General features: G+C 47.7%; 1 protein-coding gene across 2 annotated transcripts in view; it reads right to left on the bottom strand.

Annotated features, from left to right (window-relative positions):
• VAV2 (vav guanine nucleotide exchange factor 2) overlaps window positions 1–26,743 on the bottom strand; it is a 112,803-nt gene that overhangs the window by 16,203 nt on the left and 69,857 nt on the right. For both annotated transcript variants that reach the window (XM_079323905.1, XM_079323904.1), the window contains exons 3-10: window positions 26,598–26,656; window positions 16,440–16,508; window positions 8,651–8,753; window positions 6,541–6,639; window positions 5,126–5,194; window positions 4,446–4,546; window positions 1,268–1,367; window positions 2–97 (exon numbers count right to left, since the gene is read on the bottom strand). In XM_079323905.1, coding sequence (XP_079180031.1) covers window positions 2–97; window positions 1,268–1,367; window positions 4,446–4,546; window positions 5,126–5,194; window positions 6,541–6,639; window positions 8,651–8,753; window positions 16,440–16,508; window positions 26,598–26,656 — 696 coding nt within the window. The remainder of the gene's footprint in view (window position 1; window positions 98–1,267; window positions 1,368–4,445; window positions 4,547–5,125; window positions 5,195–6,540; window positions 6,640–8,650; window positions 8,754–16,439; window positions 16,509–26,597; window positions 26,657–26,743) is intronic.

Here is a 26,743-nt window from a genome sequence, read left to right as displayed (position 1 = left end):
CTTTTAACAGGAGATGATACTTCAGAACTCTTTGCATTGGAACCACCAGCAGATCTTGCAATTTGAATTTCCCATCCTGGACCTTTAGTGTGCATTCCTAGGAAGGAGATCAATGAACCAGCAGTGAGAAAACAACAGCTTCCCACCTAAAATAAATCTCTAAAGCCTTGAGAATGTTTGTTTGGCTTCTGTAAATTCAGTTCTGATGGCCAATAAAGACCTGTGGTCCTTGCAGCCACCCAGCCAGGGCTGGGCCCCCACCACAGTTTATTAAGGAATTAATTTCTAAATTACAACCACTGCCATGCAAGTGAGTTACTCCAGCCTAATGAGACACTGCTGATTCCCAGACCTGGGGAAATGTCAATTGAAACCCATTTTCCTCAGCCTTCCTTGTTGGGCCAGGCTAATGCAGCTTTGTGAGGGGCTGGCACTGAGCATGCAGCCTGTGGCTCTGGAGTGGCTGATGAGCATTAAGTCATTAAGATGAGCTAATTGTGGTCACAGGAAGTTTTTCCACCTTTTCCAGACTCGTTTCTGCTGGCTGAGCCCCCCTGTGTGACCTGGCAGAGCTGCCACCAGGCAGGGAGGGACAGGAAAAGCAACTGGGTGCTCCAGCCTTGATGTGAGACACAGAGAACACATTTTACACAGTCCCTAAATGCAGTTTTATCCCTGAATTGGGCTTACACAGGGAATCAAAGCAATTTGTGGAGGGTGAGGTAACGTGTACAGACAGCCAGGCAAATTCCAATTAGCATCAAGAGCAAAGCAGGAATTAGAGCTGGGTAAAAACAGCAGCTCAAACAATGCATCCCTTCTGGGGCTCCTTTGATTCTTAATATCTGCATCAGCCCCTATTCACACTAAAGAGGTGGGGGCAGGAATTCTGGTGTTTGCCTGGGGATTTGGGTTTGCCTCTGCTGCTGGTGGCTTTGGAAAACCACGTGGATCCTGGTTTGGGGATGCTCAAGACCTGCAAAACTCAACTTGTCCCAGCAAGTCCCACTCAAATCAAGTCACTGGTTTGTTTTAATTTGGATAAACGTGGGGAGGAAGGACAGAGGGTGGGTCTGGTGAGGAGATAAGGAAAAAACAAAGGATCAGGACAGAACCCCCCAGCTCTGCTCCCTCTATAGCAGCACAGACACACTGCCACTCCCTTCTCCTCTTCTGGTAAATCCAGATTATTCCCCAGAGAGCACTCTGAGCCCTGCCCAGGCTGTGGGGAGGGGTGGGGGCAGCACCCAGCCCCCTGCCCACTCACCTCCACCTTCTGCCGCACGTCCTCCCTGCTGGCCAGGAGCTGGTTCAGGCTGTTCTGGGCATACTCCATGTGGCTGCAGTACTTGCCATAAATCAGCAGCCTGCAGAGGGGAAAATCACAGCTTAGACTGGCCATGCTGGCAGTTAGAAGCTGTTATAAAAGAGGTATAAGTGTGTGTACAGCCAAAGGATGAGGCAAATGGCTGTTCTCCTGTTTAACTGCTTAGCAAAGTATCAACACTCTTTTTATTGTGTGGCTTTGTGACATTTAGATCTTCAATGTCTGAACATTTACAAGTTTCCAGAGCACATGGGGGTGATGCAGCTCGTGATGAGCAGAAGGGCTGGGTGGCCAGAGCAGAGGAGCCTGGTTTTGGAGGGTTAAATGAGATAGTGGGGTGAAATTCTTCCTTATGAGGGTGGTGAGGAGCTGTCAAAAGTTACCCAGAGAATTTGTGGCTGACCCTGGAAGTGTCCAGGGCCAGGTTGGATGGGACTTGGAGCAACCTGGGATAGTGCAAAGTGTCCCTGCCCATAGCAGGGGGTGAAATGGGATAAATTTCAAGGTTTCTTCCAACCCAAACCACTCAGTGATTCTAGGATGATTCCATGTCACATTTTTGAATCATTCCTTCTTGAAAGAGCCACAGGGACCTAGAGATCAAGAGCCTGGGTAATTGGGAGAAGAATGTTGTCACAGCCTTTGGAAACACAGTGAAGCTCTGTATGAACACCCTGGGCTATAAATTTAAACACTGACAAAAGAGAGCAGTTTTGTCAGTGGATTCCCCCTTTTCCCTCACTGCCCTCATTAATCCTGCCTGACAGGTTTGGGTTTTCTCCCCCTTCCTGGCTGTGAGCTGTTCTGCTGCTGCTAAGACACATCTTCCATCACAAACTGCAACTCATCCATTATTTTGGGGCCTCATCTCTCGATGGAGATGACCTGGGAATCACTGACCCAGTGTTGCTCCATAAACAGGGGACATTCACACCCTGCAGGGAAGTGAATAAAGAGATTTATGGAGCCACAGCCACAGCCAGCAGAGATTATTCTTCTACCTTTTCCCCCTGACAACTTGTGCACAGGCACAATAATATCTACCTTGCCAGCACGGGGAGAGCTTCAAAGAGGCTTCAGGAGCATAAATTCAAACCTCTGGCTCCCAGAGAAAGAGATTTACAAACTATTTCCTTAAAAAAGGCCCCTGCAAAGCCAAGGAGCAATGCATCATGTTGCCAGAATGTCTCCAAGGATGTGGAGGGAAGCAGGAGTGATTTGTCATGGATATGGTCTCCCATTCAGGGACCAAGTGGGGACTCTGGAGGTCTGTGCTCCTTTCTGCTGGGGCAACACTCTCCCTCCTGTGAGTTCACTTTCTCCTCCTCCTGCACTGAAATTCCCTTGCTGTAAAATTTGCAATTCCTGACTTGCCTGATGCAGGAAAGAACTCTGCCTATTTACATCAGGCTGCTCCAAACCCTTCATCCCCCACAATCTGATTTTAGGGACTTCTCCAAGGCAAAAACCCCCTTGAGCAGCAGTTTCCCACAGCACTGATGTCCCCAAAATCCCCATGGACTGAAGAGAGCTTCAGATCCACCATCATCATCATCATCATCATTCACCAATGCACTTCAGATCCACCAGCACCACCTCACAGCAGGTTTGGCTCCTTCTCTCACATCTTTCCAAGGCTTCCAGGTCCTTTAGGATATTTTCCCAAGCTCCCTTAGGAAGGGGGTCAGTTGGTTCACCCATCTGCATGCAAGCAGCTCCAAGCATTCTGAAACCTCCCACCAGCACATTAAGAGAAGAAAATAGTGATTTAACAGCTCAAACCCAAGCCTGGTGCTCCTGCAGAGCCTTGGCATCTTTTGGGCAGCAGTGTCACCTCCACAGCTCCTCCTGTGTCCCCAGCTCTGACCCAGGGATGGCACTGGCATGCATGGAGCTGAGCCAGGAATTAAGAGATCAAAATCACCTAAGGGAGTTCTATGAGTATTTTGAAATTTTTTGCATTCTTCTTTGGAATGTTTGTACAATTTAATCCAGAAAAAAATGTCCTTTGTAACAAGGAGCCCCATGAACGATGGAAGATGTGACCTCACGGTGTGTTATTAATGCAGATGGTATTTCTGGAGTTATTGACTTCTGAATGGCATTTCTGTGTCTAGACACTGGTTTAATCACAGTGAAATAACAGCCTGGCACCATTCCACAGTGAATCACCCTTTGATCAGTATTAAGGATATTAAAGGCTTTTATCAACCTTATCTCTGTGTGCTGGGGTGCTCCTGCTTGCAGCTGCCAAAACTCAGGATTGATTCTGTTTGTGAAAGAAACCTTTACATTTATTCATGGTGCAAGAGGAGCAGGAGGAGCTCTGTGCCAAAAATAAGATTCTTTGAGAGTGAGGAGCCCCTTTGATGTAAGCAGAGGATTCACCCCACCACATCCCACCCTGTGCTGCTTGCAGGAGAGCAACACAAACCCCCTGAAGGCCACTGAGGTTTTGCTCCATTCCAGCTCACCACAAGCCAAACATTCCCATCTTTATCCTCTCTGATGTGTCCCCACAAACACATTGGATATTCAGCTTTCTACAGGATGCTGAGGTCAAGAAAAATCCAGGTGAAAGGATCCAAAGGACCTGGGAAAGGTCAGGGGAGATGTCCCAGCCTCTGCCCTGGATGACCTGACAGTTCTGGGTGGGTTTGGCTGTTTAATGGCAGCACTGAGAGATATTTCAGCATTTTGCAAACCTGGGCTGCTGGGAAAGGCATTTCTGGAATCACAGAACCATCTGAGTCCAACCATCACCCCAGCACTGCCACTAAACCATGTCCCTAAGCACCACAGCCACACAATTTTGGGACACTTTCAGGGATTGTGACCCCACCACTTCCCTGGACAGCCTGTTCCAGTGTTTGACAACCATTCCAGTGAAGAAATTTTCATTAATATCCATTCTAAACCTCCCCTGGTGGAACTTGAGGCTGTTTCCTCCTGTCTTGTTGTTATTTGGGAGAAAAGACAGATCCCCACCAGGCTCCAACCTCCTTTCAGGCAGTAGTAGAGAGTGAGAAGTCAGAGAGTAACAACTCTCAAAAATCTCAAAAAATATCAACCCAAATCTGTTAAAACTGGAGCTGCCTGAAGCTCTGAATTCCTTTACCTCTCCTTGAATTCCAGGAACACTTTTGCCAGGCTGCTTCCTCCAGACATCATCGAGACATCAATGGCTCTCAGGAAACTGAAGTGCACTTTAATTAGGTCCTAAAACCAAGCAGCAGTCAGTACTTTAAACACAGTCAAAGCAGGTGGGCAAACAGAGCCTGAAGAAATGCACATTCCCTCCTTCTTCAGGCAGGGCTTTCCCCTCTTTCAGGTGTTTGTAAAGAAAGTTGTTTTAGTGGGATGCAGCCCTGGCTGGCCTGGAGGACAGGGTGTAATTTCATCTGAGAAATGCCCCAGGAGAAGGAGATGGGATGGAAGGAGTGGAGGAGATGACAGGTTCTGACCTAAACCCTGTGCAAACCAGAGTAGAAATCAATCCCTTCATCACCCTGTGCCCAAATCACCTAAATCAGCTAAAATCCAGAGCCCCAGCCCTGAAACATCCACTAGGTAGAATTATTTTCTTACCTAGAGTTCATAAATTCCCCAACTCTAAAATGAGAGTGTTAAAGAATGTCTCCTAAACCAATTTAAGCTGCACAGCACACGAAAGGCTGAAGCTCTCCAAGTGAATGCACAAATCTAACAGAAAATCAAAAAAACCTCCTCCTAAGCAGGGAGAGGGCTGAGCTGCTGTGAAAAGAACAAAGATTAAAGGCACAATGCCCACAGTGTTACCTCCAAATTGATAAAAATAGCTTCCATGTCTTGGGGAGTCAGTACCAGCCTCAGGGGGTTCATATAGTTCTGCAAGAGGGAAATGGAAAAGGGATTGAGGAACTGAGAGAATGAGGTTGTGCAGAGGATTTCTATTTTCTGCTTCCCCAGCTGAGTTTACCTGGGCAGGTTTCAATGAGTTTAAGTTTGCAAAGGCAGAGGATGGGCAGGGATAGAAGTGGGAGGCAGGAATTTAGTGAGTGCATCATCCCTGAGCTCCCACTGCTCTCCCAGGGGTGGGAAGGTGCAAGACCCCCACCCATGGGTGCCCCCAGCCCCTTCCCTGCTAAAGCTGCAGCAGGGGGGTGAAATGCACTCAGCTGCACTGAAGCATCTTCCCAGCTCTTTATCTCCCTGGAATTTTGCCCTCGAGAAGGCAGCAATGATGTGATTGCATGGGCAATGCCTTTCTGAACAAATACATATTCATAGGAGCATCTACGTGACTTGGGACTCCAAAAAAACCCCAAATGCAACACAGCCAAGAGGGGAACTTCCACCCCAGGACCTGCAAAGCCCTGGCAGCTTTAATTGATATAAAAGCAATAATTTAAATCTTCCTTCTTACTGAACCAGAGGGCTGTGGCTGTTTCCAAGGAACTGTTCCTTAGAAACATAAATGATAAATATACTGGGACATTTTCCTGGAAAATGGGAAACATTCTTCCATTTTTCCAGCCTTGCTCACAGCTTCTTCAGGGAAATTCCAGCAGACAGAGGGGAAGAATGGCAAAAGGGGAGGAAACAAAAGCATCAGGGTGATTAGAAATGGCAGCTTGATTTTCTTTATTGCTCTTCTTTCCTGCTGCTTTCCTGGGAGCAGGAACCACCTCCAGGCTCCATCCATGACTCCACAGCCTCGCTTTTATTTGTTTTTTTTTTTTAAAAAGGCACCACAATAATTCATCAAAACCAATTAAAACCCTGCAAATTTAGGCAGCAGCACGTTCCTTTTAATCCAATTAGCTTCAATGGCAAGTCAGCACAGCTTCAGCACCAGGAATAAAGGAATTATTCCCTGGCAATCAGAGTGATAAGAGATATCTGCAGAATTATTCCCTGACAATCAGAGTGATAAGAGATATTTGCAAGCAAGGCTCTTATCACCAAACCTGGCCAGGAGTGGGAGATTCTCACCCCAGGGTAGGGGGGACACAGCAGGAGGGTTTTCAGCCTAATCTGCAGCAATCAGCAAAAAACAAAAATTAAAAAAATGCTGGTTTTGGCTCCTGCACATTGGTGTTGTCAGCCTGGGTTTTGTGGATCCTCTCCCATTTTCCTCCATCCTGCCTCTGCCAGCTCCAGGAGCAAGAACCAGCCCAGCACAATTCCTGTGGGATCCAGGGCTGCTGGGGAAACCAGGGCTCAGCTCTCACCTTCTCTATGTCTTCAAGTGTTTTGTAGTATTTGGCCTCTGTTTCTTGGATTTCTAGCAAACAGCAATTCCTTTTGTCATCTTCTGTCATTCCCATTTTCTAGGGAGAGGAAAAATAAGGCAGAGTCAGATGGTCCTAAAGGGGATCCAGCAACCTGCTGTTCAGTCTCCAGTTACAGCAAGCAAGCACAAGTTTGGAAAGTCATAAATCACTGATTTATGCTAAAGGGAACTGTTTTTATCCAAAAAATATAAGGAGGAACTGTGTTGTTAAATATGTTTCAACATGGAAAACATTGCTTTTTTTTTTTTTTTTTTTTTTTTTTGTGTTTATTACAGCCACACCACCAAAGACTATCAGCTAAAGAAGAATAATGAGAGATAAAAGCTGATTTTTCCCTTGTAAATTTTTTTTTTTGTTGTTGTTGTTGTTTGAGATGAAACTCACAACAGATATTAAATGGGTCACAAATAATATGTTAGTTTTCATCCCCGGTCAGGGTTGCCAATTCTTATTATTTTAGGTCAAATCTGATAAAATGTGCTTTTCCCCAAGCCCCAACTCCTGCTCTGCAAAGTTGGGACCATATGCTGGGAGCTGCTGCACTTGGCAGGGCAGAATCTGAATTTGGGAGTGATGGGGTTTGATGGATCATGCACAGGAACAGAGCCCCTCTGTCCACCCCCTCAAAACCCACTGGTCTTTTCATCTGATGAAACCCCAAATTTTAGCCAGTTCATCTTACCTGCATGTATCTAATCTGAAGCATGCAGAAATACAAGAAGCCATTAGCATCACACACTTGCTGGTGCAACAAATGTTACCCAAAATGTTCCATTTTTTTTTGGCAGAGATATGAAAAATAAACTCTTTTGCTCAGGGAAGGGAAAGGGAGTCACAGCTCTCAATTCCAACACTGCTCATCAGAAAATTTGAAATAATGTGGAGGGGACAGTGAAAAATTGCCAATTCTATTCATTTTAATCCTGTATTACCTGGCTGCTGGAACTTTGACTCATTTTTCCCATTTATGCAAGAAATTCCTCCCAAAACCTTCCCAGGGCAGTTGCCTTTTGCAACTGGTGATAAAAACCAGAGGTGGCCAACGAGCTGTGCTGGCTTCAGATCCAAGCACTTTGGCAGCATCAGGGAATATTCTGGGCTCAACTCCTTGTCCTGAGGGAGTTTTGGTGTGCAGCTCCAGCTGCAGACAAGGTGTGGAGGGATGGAATTAGGGTTTTGTTATCTTTGTCCCACTCCCAGGTGAGCTGGGAGAGGGGAGGGGTCAGAGCACCCATGGATGCAGCCCCTCGTGCCTGCCCTGCTCCAGGGATGGAATTGATCACTGAACTTGTGCATTGATGCTGCTTTGCTCCAGGCAGGTGTGCACTGTGTGAACCAGGGGACAGGAATTATCTGGACAAAGCCTGAGGGTGGCAGTTGTTGGAGAGGGGGGAGAAAATTCGTAATGTCACTCTGGAGAAGGTCCCTGCAGCAGGGCTGGGTAGGTAGGGAGGTGGCTGTGGGCACTTTTGGGGGTGCAAGGGCCACCAACACCTCCCTGGCTCATCCATGGAGTGTGGGATTTGCTCCACAGAGATACCACAGGTCCCTCCATGGTGCTGTCCATGCCTCACACTCAGGCTTCTCCACCAGCAAAAGCTTTTTAGAGGTGACAAACAATGACAGCTGCTGGTCCCTAATGCCACACTGAAAACATCTCCCTGCTCTGAGCCATCCAGGCAGCTGCTGGATCCCTCACACACAGATCTGTCACCTGGATCTAAAAATACCAAAATTCCAGCAGCACCTCTGGCTGACAGAGCAGGCAGAGCCTCCCTGCAAAGCTGGGAGCAGCCAAGCCCTATTTTTAGCTCATCTTTTAGGGCTTATTAGGTCTCCTTTGCCCTTCCTCCTCCCCAAACTCCTGCAGGTGACAGGCTGGGCTGGGAAACTCCTGGGGGAACCCCTCTGGGTCAGTGCCATCCCAGCTGCTCTCAGATTTGGGTGATTCCCTTCCCTGCAGCATCACCTGGCCAGTGATGGAGTTATTTCCCTCCTGGAGCCCCCTCCCACTCAGGTGAGCTGTCAAACAGAGCTGAGCTGTTACCATGGGCTGCTGCACCTCCACTCTGATGATGTCCTCGTAGATATCATCGCCCTCGTCCTCGCAGGGCACGCAGTCATAGATGTCCTCCCCCAGGTCATGCTCACTGCAAGGAGAAGAAAAGTCAGGGATAACGACAAGGGGGGGCTAACTGAGGGGAAGCACAGCAAGAAAATCCTGTGAGAATCCACGTGCTCTGTGTTTTGCCCACTCAGTGCCTGCTGCGTGTTTCTTTGTGCTCGCTGGAGGTTGGGGAGGCAGAACACGAGCAGGGATCACAGCCAAGGAATGCTCTGTGCCCTGTGCCAGCCTGCCCTCGCCACACAGGCTGCCAGCTCTGCCCCTGCAGAGCTTTTGCTCAGCACTAATGGGCCCAGCTGAGATGGAGCTGCCAGCCAAGAGCCCAGAGGGACCATCTGAGCCACCAGAGCCACCAGCTCCAGCTCCTCTGCAGCACCAGCTCTGCCATCAGTGACTTTACCATGCTCACAGAACTCACTCCAAGGGCTGGATTTTGGGCTGCTTAAGGCTCTGTGTTTGCTCTTGATGTGATTTTTTGCTTTTCCTCACTGAAAGGTTTCCTTAGTGCCCAAAAAAATCCTTTTCCTCCAGCCAGGGCTGCAATCTGTAGGAGCAGATGACTCCAAGCATGAGCAGATACTGAACTCATCCAATGTCTCTGAGCAGCAGGAGAAGCATCCCAGCCCTGATGCACCAACACCCCCTGGGCTGTGCAGGACCCAGAGCAAAGCCTGGACCCAGCCCTGCATTCCAGGCAGGTTTAAATTCTCTGCTCCCAGTTCTCTGTGTGATGCCCCAGCTCCCACAAAGCCCAGTCCCTGCCCTGAGGGACAACTGGGTGATTTTTAATCCAGCATTTCCCAGAGGAGTAGGAGCCTCTCCTGACCATAAGGCAAACTCAGCTTGTGGGCAGAGGCCAATAACAACATTTACAGCAGAGAGAAATTAAGCAGCAAAACGTCACATTTTGAGGACCAGCCCCATCACTTTGGAGTGAATCCCAGGCATCAAAGGCATCCCAGAGCTGCAGTGCCCAGGCTGTGCTAAAGGTGATGGTGTTCAGTAATTAATTATCATCTGAGCCTTCACACCTCTCCCAGGGGCTACTCAGCCTTGGAATACTTTTGAAAATTCAGCCCATATTAAACAGCAATTAACAGTAATAATTTCAGTGCTTAGATCTACAGGTGCTGGCTGCTAATGGCTCCCACTGAAGTCAATCCCACAGGATCAGGACACTGTGAAATGTTGGAATATCAAACAGCACTCACATATTTTACCAGCTGTGTCTTTCAACAGGGGTATTAATTACACACAAATAAATTTAGGTGTAAAGTGTGACACTCAACATCTCCCTACCATCTATCAGGCAGCAGCAGAACACATCTGCCTGCAAAACCAGACTTCATTTCTCTGCTTAAATACAGCCCTTTCTATTTACACAAACAGATTTATTTAATAAAAGTTTGGAGATTTTAAATAAATACTCTGGCATGATGCATCCATCCCATTTTTCCTGGGTGATGCATTGCAGCTGCTGCAATAATGCCCATTAATAGCTGGTGATCCATCTTCCCCCTCCCAGGCATTGCTGTTATTATCTGTACCAATATTTATATTCTCAGCTCTGCTCCTCATCCTGAGCCAGTCACTCCCAGCTCCTGATGAATCTCCCTGCCCACACCTGGCTCTGCAAATATCATTTCCCTGGCTGGAGGGTTCTTGGGAAGAGTTCTCTTTATTAATGTAGTAGTTTAGATTTGTTAATTTTAATATATTTTTGTTGTTGTTGTTGTGGAATAGGATTAGGAGTAAAAGTAAGGTAGGTTTAAAATGTAAAGGGTGTAAAGGAGAATTTTATTAATGACATAAAGAAATAATAGATGTAGAATAAAACTTTTAGATTTTTTTAAAAATAATAATATATAGAAATATTTTAGTTAGTTGTTAGTTTAAATAATCTTTTTAGGTTTACTTTAGGGAGAGGAGTCTCTTCTTGTTTGGTTATAGGGATTTTTTCTACAAAAGAAAAAAAACAGTTTTTTGTGGCTTTATTTTCTACTAACTTTTCCCATTTTCACAGCTTTTCTAAATTGTGTTTATGGGCTATGTTAAACTCATGGAGTGTTTACTTTTAAGAATAAACTGTTTAAAAGTAAAAGTTCTTTTGTTTGTTTTTTTCTTTTTCTTTCTGTGTGGTTGGGTTAATGTCACAACAGGAGCCCAATCAGGAGAGGGTCCCTCTCTACTGCAATTTCTGGTTTTAGGGGGAAAAAAATTTAAAATAATTTTTAAAATAAAATAGGAACTATTCCCACATCCTGGGGACACCCAGACACCTCCACTGCAGAGCTTTGGGGAGAAGAAAAAAAATAATAATAAATAAAAATAGGAACTATTCCCACATCCTGGGAACACCCAGACACCTCCACTGCAGAGCTTTGGGGAGAAAAAAAAAAAAAAAAAAAAAAGGGAACTATTCCCACATCCTGGGGACAGCCAGACACCTCCACTGCAGAGCTTTGGAGAGATGCACCAGAGTTCCTCAAACCCAAATATTACACCACCACCATCACCCAGCAGTCTGTTATTTATTAAAACACATTCCCAGAGCATCTCTGAGAAACACCAGGAGTGCAGTTTTAATGGAGAGCACTAAAACTCAGCCTGTCCTGGAGCAGCCCAGCTCCTGTGGTGCTGCACAGGTGTTGACATCTTTGCTTTGCACTTATTGATCCTCACACTGCTGAAAACTCACACCCTCCCTGCCCTTAAAAACAGGGATGATTTTAGTGGGAAGCTCAGGACTGAATTCAGGCAATAAATTCAGCAGCTTGAGCAAGGAAAAGCCAGATCACCTCGTTCCTCACAAAGAAAAGCAATTTACTCCTTCAATGAAAGCAGCAGAGTCTGAGAGTCACCCGTGGGTATCAGAGCTCTGATCTAGTGCCTGGATTAGGAGATCCATTGACAGCTCTGGGCTTAGCAAAGGGATTTCAGCCACCCCTCAGAGGCAACACCAGCATTTGCAATTGCTGTTATTAGGATGGATGTAACCAGCTTTGGGCTGAAAAGCTGATAATGAATAAAGGTTTTCATATCTAAGGCAATTTCAGGCAAAACAACAATGGTTTTGGTTGAGCTCTGCCTCACTGGCCATGCCTGCCCTGCACTAACACCCACTCAGGCACAAGGAGAGCTCCCAGAACACAAGGACTGGGGCCAGGATTCTCCTTGGAGGGAGGGAAAGGGAAGGAGAAAATCCATAGAATCACAGAATTATTGGGGCTGGAGGGATGGAAGGGACCATGGACACAGACATGGTGCCCCAATAAATGCCACACAGCATGAAGAAACCTGCACATCACCTTTGCAATGACACTGGGGAGGCTCTGAAGGATTTCAGGGCCACTGAAGAGCCTCTCCACCCATCAAAGCTGCTGTGGGAAGCTGATGAGTTTTGTACCAGCCTCAAAAACTCAAGGACAAACCCAGCACACCAAAACTCTGTCCAAACCAAGCTGAGGAAAAAACCAGAACCACCAGGAACAGCAAAGGAAAGAGCAGGAGGGACAGAAGGAGCTAAAATAAAACAACCCAGCTCCTCCAACCAACCCCCTCATCCTGCCAGAGGGGACAAGCAGAACCCTAAAGCTCAGCACATCTGGCAGGCTGAGGTTTCAGGGTGAGGGAGTGCAGGATGAGCAGCTGCTGGACTGGAGATCTGGCAGGGTTTTAATTACTCAGATTGGATTTGGATGGAGACACTTGTCTAGAAATAGCAGGAGAAGCCTTTTCCCATCTATTCTCCATCCCAAGTGGAATGCTCTGATCCCAAGAAAAAGCCTCACACAGTTCCAGGGACCAGTGTGATCCTAGAAATGCAGGAGCAGGATGTGCAAAAATCAATCTGAGTGACACAGAAGGACAGACACGTTTACAAGTGCTCTGATCAAGTGTCCTGCACCACAGAACTATTTATCTGTTGTGCCTGGTCTGTCCAACACAGCAAAAATAATGAGAAAAATGGCAGCTAACTTATCATTTCACCTTGGCCCCTGTGCTCATTACTTCTCTTAATGCATTTGAGAAATTCTGCTGACCACAGCACTATTTTGGAAGATGTGAGGGGGGCAGTGCTGGTGACAGCAGGACAAACTTCAGCAAGAAGCTGAGCCCAGAAGAGGCATCACTTGAGGAATTGTGGCCTGGCAGATCCCCCTTCTCTAGGATGGAAAGTTTGGGAATACACAATTATTCCAATAAATTTGTTAGGGATAAATTCCCAGTGAGCTGCAGCTCAAAACATCAACACCAACCTGTGGGACAAAGCTCTCCAGGTGGGGACCTGCTTAGCCTAAAACATTTATTTAGTTCTTTATGCAACACTACAACTCCTCAAAACAAATTGTCTTCAGAAGAGAAAATAAAAATAAAAGTTAAGAAAATTAAATGTTTCATGTCAAACCATTCACAGAACTTCTGCCTGACCCTGAATTCTTCCAGCAGCCAGCAAATAACCCAAAATCTGCCCTGTGCCACTGCAGATGGACAGTGCCATGAAATTGAGAAGGTTCATCATAAAAAAGGCTCTGGGGCTGTAAAGAGAGCCAGGATTAATCAGTCTCATAAATTTAATGAGACAAAATAACTGGAGAGAGCTCGAGTGGCAGCAGAGAAAATTTAGGTGAAATGTTCAGTACAACTCTGAGGTACCAGGATGGTTTGGGGCAGCTGAAAGGGCCATAAAGGGGGATGGAGAAGCAGTTGGCAGGGAAGGTGGATAATTTGGATAATTGCCTCCTGACAGCAGCTCCAGCCATGTGGGAAGCAGCAGCTCCCACCCCTGGGGACCTGCAGGAGCATCCTGGGGACAAAGGTCACTGCAGCATCCCTGACATGGGGCACAGGCTGCAGGGATGAACCCACACCCTGCTGCTCCAAACCCAGCTCATTCTCTGGACAAACTGCCCCCAAAACTGCTCCAGGGTCTGGCTGGAATAAATCAGGCAGCAGAGGCCAATTGTCCCTCTCCTGCTCCTCCCAGCATCCAGCAGGCACCACTTGCAATGCAAGCAGCCCCTGCCATCTGCCCAGGCTGCTGCAAGCTGCCATCTGGCCCAGGGCACTCAAACAGAGGGGCCAGAGGGCTGGAAACAGGGAATTTGAGAACTTCCCAGCTCCCCTGATAGTATTTTAGCTTCCCTTCCCCTTTCCATCACCAATTGTAGGTTTTTTTTTTTTAACTAAATAGCTGTTTCCAGGCAATTATGTGCCTTGATCTGCTGGCTGGGATCTGTCTGGAGCTGGGATTAATCCCTGCAAAACCCCAGAGGTGAAACACAATGGGGTCAGCAAGGCTTAAACATCCTTTAAACACACCAGTGTCCTGTGGCTTGTTCCTGCATCCCCTGGCACTGGTTTTTGGGTTTTTGTCCCACAGCTCCTCCGTGCTGGATAAAGGTTCTCAATCTTTTGGAGCATCATGGGGACAACAGGGACAAAGCCTGGTTCTTTCTGCTGCCCAAATCAGCACCTCCAGCACAAATATGTTTGTGTTTTAAAGGCTCTGCAGCACAGCAATTCATAATCTCAACCTGGGGACACCAAACTGCTCCATTTCAGTACTTACAGTTGAAATGAAACATTCTGATATTCTCAAAAAAAAAAAAAAATCAAAACAAAAACCCCCAAACTCATTTACAAGCTTACAAAAAGTCTAGTTAGAATCAACTCAGTGTTTATCCTGAGTTTTTTTGTGCAATATCACAACACCCTGAGAGCTCCCTTTGGGGGTTCCTCTCTGCCAGGGTGGATTGGTGGCTCAGAGCCACCAGGGCTGTCCCTCCTCACCCCCCCTTGTCCCTCTGGGGACAGCAGGGTGGCACCTTGAGGTGACAAATCCCTGCAGGTTTCATAGAGCTCAAAACCTGGGATCATTCCCCTGCCTGCTGTGGAAATCACTTCCTCATCTCCAAAAAAAAAAAAGATTTTGGCTGCAGCCACATCTTGCCAAGGCTGCTGGAGGAACTGGATTGTTCCCAGCAGTGAATGCTGCCCTTGGGGAGATTTTTGGACAGGGCAGGAGCTCAGAAAGAGCCTTCCCATGGGTGCCACACCACTGGGACTGGCACATCTCCAGCCCTGCTCCAAGGGAGAAAGGGCAGCAGGAGCAGCAGCACTCGTGTTGAGGGGCTCTCCAGGGTGTTTTTTGGGGTTTTTTGCAGCTGTGAGGGAGTTGTGACACTGTTTTGTAGGTTGTGTTTCCATGCACTGGGAGGGCAAACCTGGGTGAGGGAATCTGTGCAATCCCTGCTGGTTTCAACATGCCTTTCCCCCAGGAGTGCTAAGTAAGATGTGAAAAAGAGGATTTTGCAAAGAATGGGAAAAGAAAAATGGAATGGGAAAGTTAAAAGTTGGAGATCTGGGACAGAACAGGGAAATTAGTTAAATAAACTTCTGAGTTATCTGATGGGCATCACAGCCCCTCTGACCAAGGCACAAGGAACAGTTTGGGAAGCTTCCACCTGGACACCTTGTCCTCAGCAGATTTAAATCTGGGAACTCACTTCCAGCACCAAATAACCAAGTGCAGCCTCCCAAACTCACCCTTTCTAGGCCAGCACTGCCATCCCCACCAGCCCACATGTGACAGCCCCCACACAAACCTCTCTCCAATTAAAAGCACATCTGTGTGTGAGAAACAGGAATTTTAAACCCCAGTATTAAAGGGATTTTGAGAATTTTTGGAGAGGGGGCACAAAAAAATGCTATTCTTGAAAGGATCCCTTTCTTGGTTAAAATTTTATTAAACTGCAGCTGCTGGGAGCCAACAGCAAGCAGGGAATTCCAGGGTACTCCATTCCCTCTGCTGGTAATTTATGATTTACTTTTGTAATAACTGAAGCCATAAGGAACTCATTGGATTAAGGAGTCTTATTTTTTATGTTGTGGAACAATAATATTTAACTGCATAAAGCCACATATCCACCCAGCCCATCCCTCTGTTTGCAGCAGACTGCACTTCATAAGCAAAACCCTGGCTGGATGGGAATGCTGCCATTGAATTCCAATAGTGCCTGCACTTCACTGTGTGTGCTGTAGTCCAAGGTTGATTTTTTAAAAGCCTGTTACATCATCACCACAGGCAGAAAAACCAGATAAACACAGACAGGGACAGCAGCAGCATCACCCCATGTCCCAGCAAGGACAAGCAGGATGGGTGTCATGGTAGGATGTGGATGCCAAAATCCTGGAAGGGTCCAAGGCCAGCTTGGATGCAAAGTGGGATAGTGAAAAGTGACCCTGCCCATTGCAAAGGGGTGGAATGAAATGGTCTTGAAGGTTCTTTTCAACCCAAATTATTCTCTGATTGCCCCAGGGCCAGCTGGTGTGGTGCAAAATCACACATGGGGGATGCAGCTCCCAAAAACACCATGGGGGGAACCAGCACTGTTAACAATTCCACTCCCAGAGCTGGCTTGGATCACCCCAGAGGATGAATTATGTCCCAGGGTTTTGGGATTTAGGAGGAGCAGGAGATCCCCTGGGCTTGGCCCCTTTCACCCCCCACCAAGCCACTCATCAGCTCAACCTGATTAAAAGTGACATCTCCCAGGGCTTTACACCAGAAAAAGATGGACTTTTGTCAGAGCACAAAAATCTCCTGGCAGCAGGATCAAAGCAGCCATCCAGGCTGTGCTGTCAAACTTTATCTGCCTCTGCTGGAAGCCAAAGTTTCCCCCTCCCAGGAGAAGGTGAGTTCACTCACTCTGCCAGCTCCTCCAGGCTCCGGTACACGTCATCGTCATTTTCCGTGGTCTCCTCCGAAGGGAAGGGCCTGGGAAGGGAAGGAATGGCAGGGTTACATCAGTGCCTCACCCCTCTCAGAGAGCCCAGCCCAGCCCTGAGCATCCTGCTGGGCAGCACAGAATGCTCATGGCCAAGTCACTCTGTCCCAGAGTGACCCAACTCTGCTGCTCCCCGAGGGCACAGCTGGCAGGGCAGGGTAAAAATCCTCCTCCCCAGGGGTGGGGAGGCTGGCTGAGCACACAGGGCACCAAAAAGAGGAGCTGCATGGTCTGACAGCACCTGGCTGAGCCCTTCCTGCTGTGCTGCTGCTGCACAAGCAACTCAGGAATCTTAACTCCAGCCTTTTGTTGGATTTTTTGGGATGCAGAAGCATCTCCTCCAGTGGTGGAGCTTTTCTACCTGCTCAGGGCTGGGCACTCTGAGCTGCTTCCCACTGGAATGAACCCCAGGCTTCCTCACCTTAACAACTTTGTGACAGCTGAAAAAAGTTAAACCCCTGGAAATGAGGGAAAGGGCACTTAAAGGGCAGAAAGAAAGGAGGGGAGAAAAGCAGATTAAAACAGCGAGGGAGGGAGTGGGGGGAGCACAAGAATTCCTTGGCTCCTTCTGAAGCAATAACCAAATAATGTATGAGGGAGATGAAAAACACTGTTTTAATTAAACCCCACGTGTTATTGGTGGCTCAGGGCCAGGCTGTGCTGGGGCTGGAGGCACCTTGTGGCTACAGCTGGGCTGGGCTGGGCACCCCCAGGGGCACAGGGACAGGGAGGGTGGCAGCAGGGCAGCCCTGCCCACCCCTCCTGGGCACCTGGATAAGGCTCCTAAATCTTATCTCTAGAAGAAATTAAATATATTAAAATTGGCAAGCCCAAATCAAACCACGACATGCTTTTAAAGCTCAAGACCATGGTGCTTTCCTTTCATTTGCACATCATTTGCTACCAATGAAAAGACAATAGTAACATCAGATTTGCACAAATAAGTAACAAGATAAATTATTCTGAAATATTTTTTGAAACTCAGGGCTGTGAGCCACAGGGATGGGACACTGGTGCTGTGGAGGAGCAAAGCTGGCTCCATGTGTACCCCCAGCTGCCCTCAAGGGACATTTCCTCCTCTTCCCCACGACAGATTGCCTCTCCTGAAAGATTTAATACATGGCCTGGTTAGCCCCTGAATTTGCTATTCTGGGATCTTTTCACTGGCTTTAATTTGCTTTCTGTCCCTTGCTACACCTCAGCCTTCTTTCAGTGACCAAGCATTCTGAAATAGTGCTGAGAGCTGCAGTGAGCTCCATCAAAACCCTGCCCAGGTGATGATTCCAGCAGGGCAAAGAGCTGCTCCAGCCATTTTTAGCCAAATTCCAGCTATCAAAATTATTCCAAATTACAGCTCTGCAACAAGGAGCACCCAAGGTGTGTCCAACCACATCCATGGAGGGAGGAAGACAAGGGATGCAAAGCTCTGGCAAGAACTTTGGAAGGAATTTCTGACTATTTCCTTCTCCACACCACAGAGAAAGGAATAAACAGCCATAAAAGATATTAAAATCACATGGACACATCTCCAGCCATAAATCTGGGCTCAAGGTTTAATTGGCTCCTGTGATACAACCCCCCCCACATGTAAGACAAGGAGGCAGAAAAGGGAGAAAAATATTTTCTAATCAGAGTTTCATGGGGATGCAGCTCCTCTGGCCCTCCCAGCTTCACCTTGACCACCAGTGAAGGCCCAGAGTGAAAGTCAGGGCAGGGGAGGAATTAATAACCTGTGTCCCTGCAGAGGCAGCTAATGGCTAAATAAGGACTCACAGAATGCAATTAGAGAGAAAAGTCACACCAGGGTGAGGATTACTAAATGGACCATCCAAAATATGGAGCTGAAGGGCAGCTGTTTGGACAAAGCCTTGGGTTTTTCCTTTGTTCATCCCTTGCTCTTCCCCAGGAGTTATAAGTGGAAAACACAATTTAATTTAGCTCTACCAATAGCCCCTATTTGAAATATCTCCCTACTTTTGACTTAAGCTCACTCACACATCCATTTAGGTTATTTTTTTTGTCACACACCTGAGCTGGCTGCAGAAACTATTTGATGTGGTGGGGACAAACTGGGAGAGGAGAGCTCTGCTCTCACTCCCACCCCACCAGACCCCTACCAAGGCAGCACAAAGAAAAACCAGCTGGGAGATCTTTTAACCCAGCATTTCTCACAAGCACAGGGTTTTCACTGAGAACCTTGCCACAGATCCCTTCCCTTGGCCCCAGCCATGCAGGGAGCAGCATCTCCATCCAGGTGCTGCCCCTTCCCCAGCCTTGAGCTCCCCAACAGCAAACACCTGGCTTGGGAACAATCTCTCTGCCATTTTTTTTTTTCACTGTAAAATGAGTAAAAATGTTGTCAGTCAAAAGATCTAAAAGCTGTGGATCCCCTGGGAAATTCTCCAAGACCTCCAGGCACATTGCAACTTCTTAGGAGCACAGTCTAGTTGGGAATACCCAAAGAAATGAGTATTTAGAGTCCACTGAAGCCCAGCAGCCCTGCAGAGATCCCAGTTTATTAAAATTCATTTGAAAATGTCTCTTATTTCATATCTTCAGCTAAGCACCAGCTTTTTTTCACTCCACCACCATGCAGAACCACCTGCTGAGCTATTCATCCTCCCAGCCCATGCTGCAAACCCCACCCTGCTCAGATGAAAAGCAGAAGCCCCCAGTGCCATCAAACAGAGCTGGAACAGGCTCTTCAGAGATAATAAAGCTCCCAAAGAAGCTCCATCCCATCCAAACCCCACAGCATCACTGCCAGAGATCAAAGGAGGGAAGGGAAGTGGCATTGATCTGGTGTGTTTGTTTTAGAGCTGAAAAGGAAAGGAAAGACCAAGAGATTTGTTCTGGAGTTTAGAGTCAGTTCTTGACGTGTGATGCTAAGCACCCCCTTGATCTTACAAAACATTTTGGCCACTTTCTGTCTCTCACAGAGCTCCCTGCAAATGGAACACAGAGCCAGCCACAGGGACAATCAATTAATATTTCACCAGGCAACTCATGCAAAAAAAAAAAACCCTCCCTTGCTCTGTGAGGTTGCCCCATGATCCCTCCCACACCACATCCTCCCCATCCATCCCTGCACAGGGAATCTCTCAGCACTGCCTGGCTGCTCCTGCCTCTGAATTATTTAAAGGGAAAAGCCAGGTAGGCTGCAATTCTAACAGCAATAAACAGGGAGATTTATTTATTTATGAGCATATTTCAGCCTTGTCCTAGCAGCTGAAGGCAGCTCTTCACCTCTGCAGAGAGCAGAGGGTCAGGGATGAGGCAGCTTCAGTCTGATCCTTTTCTACAGTGGCAAAGAGCAAGGAGGGCCCAGCATGGTTTATTTACCATTTTTTCCAGTCTCCACTCTGATTTTTTGGGGTCAAACACCAGCCCTGGGAGCAGAGAGGGAGGAAATGACCCACTCAGGGCTCTCCATCCCAAGGAGCTGCTCCCACTCCAGGCTGCTCTCAGTGAAGATGGTTTCTCAAACAGATCTGCAAGGAAGTTTTCCTGCCTTGTGCAAACACCCTCAGGAGTCTAAAGGAGGTGATTTATCCCTCACTGGAGGGGGATTCCACCCTCCCAGCACCAGCAGGATAATCTCCCCCTGTTTTCTTAAGTCCAGGGATAACACTTGAGTGTTTTAAAAAGCAGGTGGAGTGTGTGACACCCAGGGAACCTGAGCTGCTCCCATCTGCTGCCCCTTCTGTGAGGGATTTCTCCAGCCCTGGGAAGGAGCAGAGCCTCAAGCTGGTGCAAAGGAGCTTCTGCTGGGATGGATGGGGCTGTGCTGAACCCTCCTGGCACAAAAACATTCCCATGGTGTGGGATCTACAGGCTGAAATGACACTTGCAGGACTTGGCTGGGTGTACAGAGCCCCTGACACCCCTGGTTTGAAGGAATCATCATGGCAATGCACAGAAAAAAAAAAAACAGGACACTGATTTCACCAACATTTCAGGCTGTGTGCCAGTTTGGGAGTGGGGTTCTCAGCCCCACAGCCCCCTTGCTTCCAGGAAAGTCTTTCTGTCCCACTCCTGAGGTTTGATGCTGCTTCAGTCCCAGAATTTCAGATTTGGCTCTCCCCAGCACATCATTTTGGTAGCTTCAACCTTTCCTTTTCCTTTTTTTCCCCAGGAGGGTGAACTACTGGGGATCACCCCATTCCTGACTGTGCCCCCTGTCAGCCATCAGCTCTGGAACCCTGAGCCCACCACTCCTGGAGCTGCCCAAAGAAAATAATGAAAATTTCCAAGATTTCTAACACCACTGGAAATGCTTCCCTCCTTGGCTTTGTGAAATGAGGCAGATTAAAGCAGCATTAATTAATCAAGAGATGGCTGTGAGCTGACCAGGGACCAGCAAAGAGGGGACCTGGAGCTGCCTCTCGACCCAGGCAGCACCTCCAAAATTTGGTTCCCATCTGTGAAACAGCAGCAGCATCAGGCAATGATCTTGGTCAAATACTGTGAGATAAACCACACTATTAATGCCCCCAAAATCCATTTATATGAAGTGGAATAGAATCAATTCTCCCCGTGCAGAACAAGACACATCAGAGCATAGCAAAAGCTGCTGAATTTAATTAAAATCACACTTTTCTGTTGCATTACTCATCTCTGGAAAGAAGCACCTCACGAGGCGCCAGATTTTAGACACATCCTCTGAAAAATTACAGTTTGCTTTTATTTGTGGTCTGGAACTTGCAGAAATTCTCACAAGATTCATTCTGGTGGCAATTCAGCAGGGAGAGAGAGAGTTACATCAGCAGCAGCACAAAGAGGATGATGATGATGATTTTGCAGAAGAGCACTCAGTGCACTGTCAGCACCCAAGGGTGAGCTGCTTCATTCTCAGCTCCAACCTGAACTGAGCATTGCTGGAGAGGAGAAGACAGGAAAACAGCAGCTCATAGAATTTCATATTTCAGCCCATTACTGGGTTTTTAGAAACCCCTTGTGTAGCAGCTCCAGCAGGAGGGATGATTTCCTCCTCACTTCAGCTCCACATGGATGAGAACAGATGGATAAAATCAAAAGGGGAATCCAGATATGTGTTTCTTGAAAAGAGAGGGAAAACAACCACTCAAACCCTGTGTGGTAACAGCACAGCCAACCACTAGGGAATGACTGGCCCAGTAAAGATGGGATGTCATCCATCCAACAACATCCACTGCCCCACGTTGGGAAACACCTGCTGAGGACACAGATCCTGAAATCCCCAGTTTTAACTTGCAGCAAAGCAGCACCAGGAGATCTTTCAGCACTCAGAGTTTTTTCTGCTGCCACCCTATGAAACACGTGCCAATACAAATGAATAATTACCAAAATGGATCTTTCTGCTCTGCTGTCTGCAGGGAAAGCATCACCAGCACATCCCAGCCAAGAGGGGCCCAACTGGGCAGCATAAAACTCCAAACAGCCCCTGGGGCCACCAGGAATCCCTTCCCCAGTGGGATGCAGAGAGACTGGGCTGTCCCAGAGCATCCAACACAGCCATGGCATTGCCCCATCCCAGATCCCCTATTTTGGACCAGCTGAGCCTGGAGCCCTTCTCCATCCTTGGAGCATCCTTGTGGCAAGAGCTGAATTTTGGGAAGGCAAGCAGAGGTGCTGGAAAGGTCCCACAGGGTGGGAAGCAGCAGGGGAGGAACCTGAGGGAAGCACCAGGTGGGCAAAGCTGATGAACAGGTGAGGCCAAAGCCTCACCTGAGCCCAGCCCAGCAAAGCTGAGCTCAGCAGAGCTGCTGCTGGGGAGGAGGACAGGGAACTGCCTTTGCTTGGTGAGCAGATGCTCACAGGGTGACCTCAGCATCCCCCAGCCTACAGAGCAGCCTGCAGGAAAACATGTCAGGGATATTTTTCAGGATATAAACTTGCCAACATAAATGTGTTAAGAACATTTTTTGGTGGTTTTTTTTGTTGGTTTTTTTTTTTTTTTTTCCTTAGTGGGAAAAGAGATGCTTTTCAGCCAAGGATTCTGCTTATCAACAAATGAGGAATTTTATGGTGACTCCTGAAGGTTTGGTGGTGTCACAAGAAATCTCCACCCAACCTCCTGCTTGTGAGGTTTGTGCTGAGCTTCTCTGAGTTTGTGCTGGTGGCCAAGACTGGTCCCAGTTCCAGGAGAGCTCTGCACAGCAGCTGTACCTATTTCCAGACACAGATCCTCCCTCTGCCTTCTCCATCCATTTTATAGCAACACTTCAAGTGTGTACAAGGAAAACACAACAGCAGTAAAAAGATAATGGGCAGAGTGCAATTGCAGAGAGCCCTTGGCAGGCAATAAAACAGTGCTTTTAAAACCAACCTTCAGGAGAAGAGCTGCCCTAACAACCTCCCCACCAGAAAACACTCGAGGATTTAATTGTTAGCACCTTTAATTGCTTGCCATTTTCACATCCAGCTGGATCTGCCTTCCATCCCCAGGGGTGGGGGGAGCAGAGACAAGTTTGATCTACAGGAAGCTTCCAGCACTGGAGAATCCTTGCAAAGGCCATGAAAGATCCTCCCCCATCTCCCTTTTCTCCTTCAGGAACACCCTGGTCAGCTCCAGCTTGTGCCACCACATCTTCTGCATGAAGTGGGGTTTGCTGGTGGCCTTGACAGCCACTCCCACTGCACCTGGACTGGTCACTTTTCCTTCCAACTGACCCAAAGGGCTCCTGCCTTGGCCCCCAAAGGGGCAAAACTCATCCCTGTGTCCTTCCCTCCATGGCCCAGCCACAGCATCACCACTGCTCCTGGGAGAGATCCAGCCAGGATTCACCCTCCTGCCCATCTGCAAATGTCTGTAACTCTCCTTTATTAACTGTGCTGCCTTCTGAGCAGAGGTTCAGTTCATATAGAAAGGATTTACTCAGATTTAGGGCCTCCATAAAGACCTCTGAACGTGCAAACCCCCTTCCCATTCTCAGCTGTGCACACATTAAAAATGCATGCAGGCAGCACGAGCCAATGTTCCTGAACCTCCTGCTTTGCTTGCAGAACTCTGCTTCCAGGAAAAACACAGATCTCAGGGAGATGAATAAACACATGCCCCCTCCTCTGCTCAGAGCTCACTTTCAACCCCCAGAGCACGAGGTGGGTGATGGAGCCCAAAGGACACCAGGATGTGCCACAGGCAGCAGGGAAAAGTCATGGCTGTGGCAGGGAAATCTTCAGGGAAAACAGAAAAAAAAAAAGCTGTAATAAAATAATTATAATCCTGGTTTATTGGGACCTGCAACAAGAAGCCTTGTTGTCCTCCAGAGAGCTGAGTTTGCTCAAGAAAACTTGCAATGAAAACTCAGAAAGGGAATGAAAATCCTGCTCCAAAGGCACAGGAGAAGCTTTGCACGACATTCCTGAGCAAAGACCACTGCTGGAGAATCCTCCAGGCTGTGCCAGGCAGCGTGGGAATGGGGTAATGGAATTAGGGCTGCAGTGGAAAATCCTGGCTGGCTAATAAAGGCTCCTTGTTCAGGGACAGCCAGGGATGGAGCACACTGGAGCTTCTCCCTGGAAGTGCTGAGAGCCCTCCAAAAAGATGGAGGGAAGGATGAGAACCAACAACAATTCAGTAAACCTCTCCTGAGCAATGAGGATCTGCTCCTTGTCCCTGTGTAGAAGCCTTTGGGATCAAAATCCCAGCAAAAAGCTCCCATCCCATCAGCACAGAGCCTGATTCCTGCAGGATTTGTGGAGCAGCCCTGGGATGGGGACAAGGCAGGCAGAGGATGGTCACAGCAGGGCTGTAGCTACAGCTGCTGCACATTAGGCACATGGCAAATAGAACACTGCATTCAGGATCCAGTTTTTGCCCTGTTTTTGCTGCTTGTTTCTTGGAAGAAACACTCTGTCATCTCCACAGAGCTCTCCTGATAGCTATCTGTACTCTGGGAAACAGGGCTCCTCTGCCAAGGCTCCTGTAGCCAGAAATTAGTAAGACAGAAAGACTGATTTTATTTTTTTTTTTTCCTCACTGAACAGCACACAAGATTGATTTTTATTCTTCTCCACGCCATGAAACTTATTTAAGGCCAAGTAACAGGCTTTGGGATTTATTTCACTCTTAATTTGTGTGATCCTGATCCTCAGACCCTAAAATAGGGATTGGAGCAGAGCCACATTCATGCTGTGGGGCTGAAGACCATCCAATCCACCCAGCATCTGAATTTCACTGTATTTACCATGGTTTTAAGCACTGTGCCTAAACCAACAAGACTTTTCCCACTTCCAATGGAAGCATCTTCACTGGGAGATGGAAGAGGATGGACCCCAAGGAGCTGAGGGGCAGTGGTGGTTGATGTGAGCAGTCCCAGAGCTGCTGCTGGCTCCCACAAGATTAGATTAATTCAGATGAATTCATTTGAAATTAGTTTCTGTCGTTGAGGGGGTTGTGATGGTGCAGCAAGAAATCACCTAATTTAAAGGAAAGAAGATGCAGCCATGGACAAAACCTCTGTGGCTGCAGGGGACAGCAAGGTGGGAGGGAACACTCCCAGGAGGAAATTTCCCTGGAATTATAGAATTCATTTCTAGTCTGTTCTATTTTCCAGCTGAAGGACTGACAGCATTTTCTGTGCCTGCAGAGCTGGAGGAGAAACAGGGTTAATACACAGGAAAACAGGGTTAGAAGCAAAGGCTCACTAAGCTCTCTGCTATTCTTGTGTAATTATGGTGCCAAAGGCTTCCAAGATAAAGGATTTTAGTGGGAACTGTAAATGCCAGCTGTAAAATGAATGAGAAAAAGCCACATCCCCACAAGAATAGCAAAGCTCCCTTGTCTCTGGAACCCAGCTCAACAGGGGCTCAGCCAAACCTTCCCAGGGATGCAGCTCCTTCATCCTCTGAGCTGGATCCAGGATCTCCCTCCCTGCCTGGGCTGACACCCTGGAACCCTCCCAGTGATGCCCCAAAATTTAAACCCAGCCCTTGCTGAGGCACTGCAGTGAATCCCCCACTGCTCTGCAAACTCCTTGGATGTTCTTTTCCCTTAAAACAAAAATCACTGCAGGCTCCTGCAGGACCCAGGGCTATCATCATAACAAACAGTCCTTAACTTACAGCACATCTTTCCTCCTCAAGCCTTCACCCCCTGCATCTCCCCCCAGCCCTGCTGGGATCTGTGTTTAACAGATGGGAAGGCTCCAAGCTGGTTTTACACGTGAAAAGCTCTTCCCCTCCAGCAATCTCAGTGCAGACAAGGCAGGGAAAATATGTTCCAACAGTGGGAATTGTGGCAGGGGGTGCTGGGGATGGGTGGCAGGGCTGGGAGAGGGGCAGGGATTCCACCCAACCTGAATCCCTACATCCTGGCTTGGGATGCACCACAGATCCCCACCTAAAAAAGCAGCAGGATACGCGCTGTGGAGAAAATCAAATGTGTTCTGTAGTTGGGGGGTGAAAACACACACATTCCCCCCCCAAAAAAAACCCAAGGAAAGGTAATTTAGACTGCAAACTCATCCCTGTTATAGCCATGGTCCTAATGAGATGTTCCCAGATTAATAATACAAATGTACTCTAACAGGGAAAGCAATTGCAAAGCAATTTTGCAGGGAGCTGAACAAAGAGCAGGATAACAGCTCTGCTTAATAGGAGCTGTCTGCTGCTTTTAATTCCTTCTCCACTGCTCCCTCAGTGAGCAGAGGAGGAGCAGGCAGCACACCCTGGCTGTACCCCAGCAAGGATGTGCCTTTGACAAAGCCAGGGGGCATTTATTGAATTTATTGGAGCTGTTAAGGGCAGAAAGGTCCCTGGGCTCTCCTGCACAGGGGTAGGGGACAGTGGGGATGGTGCCACAGCTCCTGGACACTGCTGGCTTTCCTGGGATCCCTTGAAGTTGAGCAAAACCTCCAGTTAGAGAAATCAAAACTCACCCTGCTGCCCTCCCCAGCAGGGGCAGTGCACACAATTCCTCCTATTTTCACTTATTTCATCTAAAACTATTCCCAAGCAGCTGTAGGGATCCCAAAGGCACCCTTGGTGTGTGTTTAACCCCATCATGTGCAGCTTCTAAAGAGTCTGATGTGATTGAATGCAAGGAATATGGAGAGGGAGAGATGTTATTCCAAAGCATCACATTGAAAGAATCTTACCTAATTCCTTTGGTTTGAGCAATACTGTGGAAGGAGAGCCTGGATACTGCAGAGATCACCTGGAAATGAGAGAAAAAGATGCTGCTGTGCTTACTGAGGACACAGGAAGGTTTGGTGGGAGCCCAAGGACCCCCAGGCTGCTGCTT

The sequence above is a fragment of the Erithacus rubecula genome, assembly GCF_903797595.1.
Source record: "Erithacus rubecula genome assembly, chromosome: 21".
NCBI classification, from domain to species: Eukaryota; Metazoa; Chordata; class Aves; order Passeriformes; family Muscicapidae; genus Erithacus; species Erithacus rubecula.
This window is presented reverse-complemented; position numbering and strand designations above follow the sequence as displayed.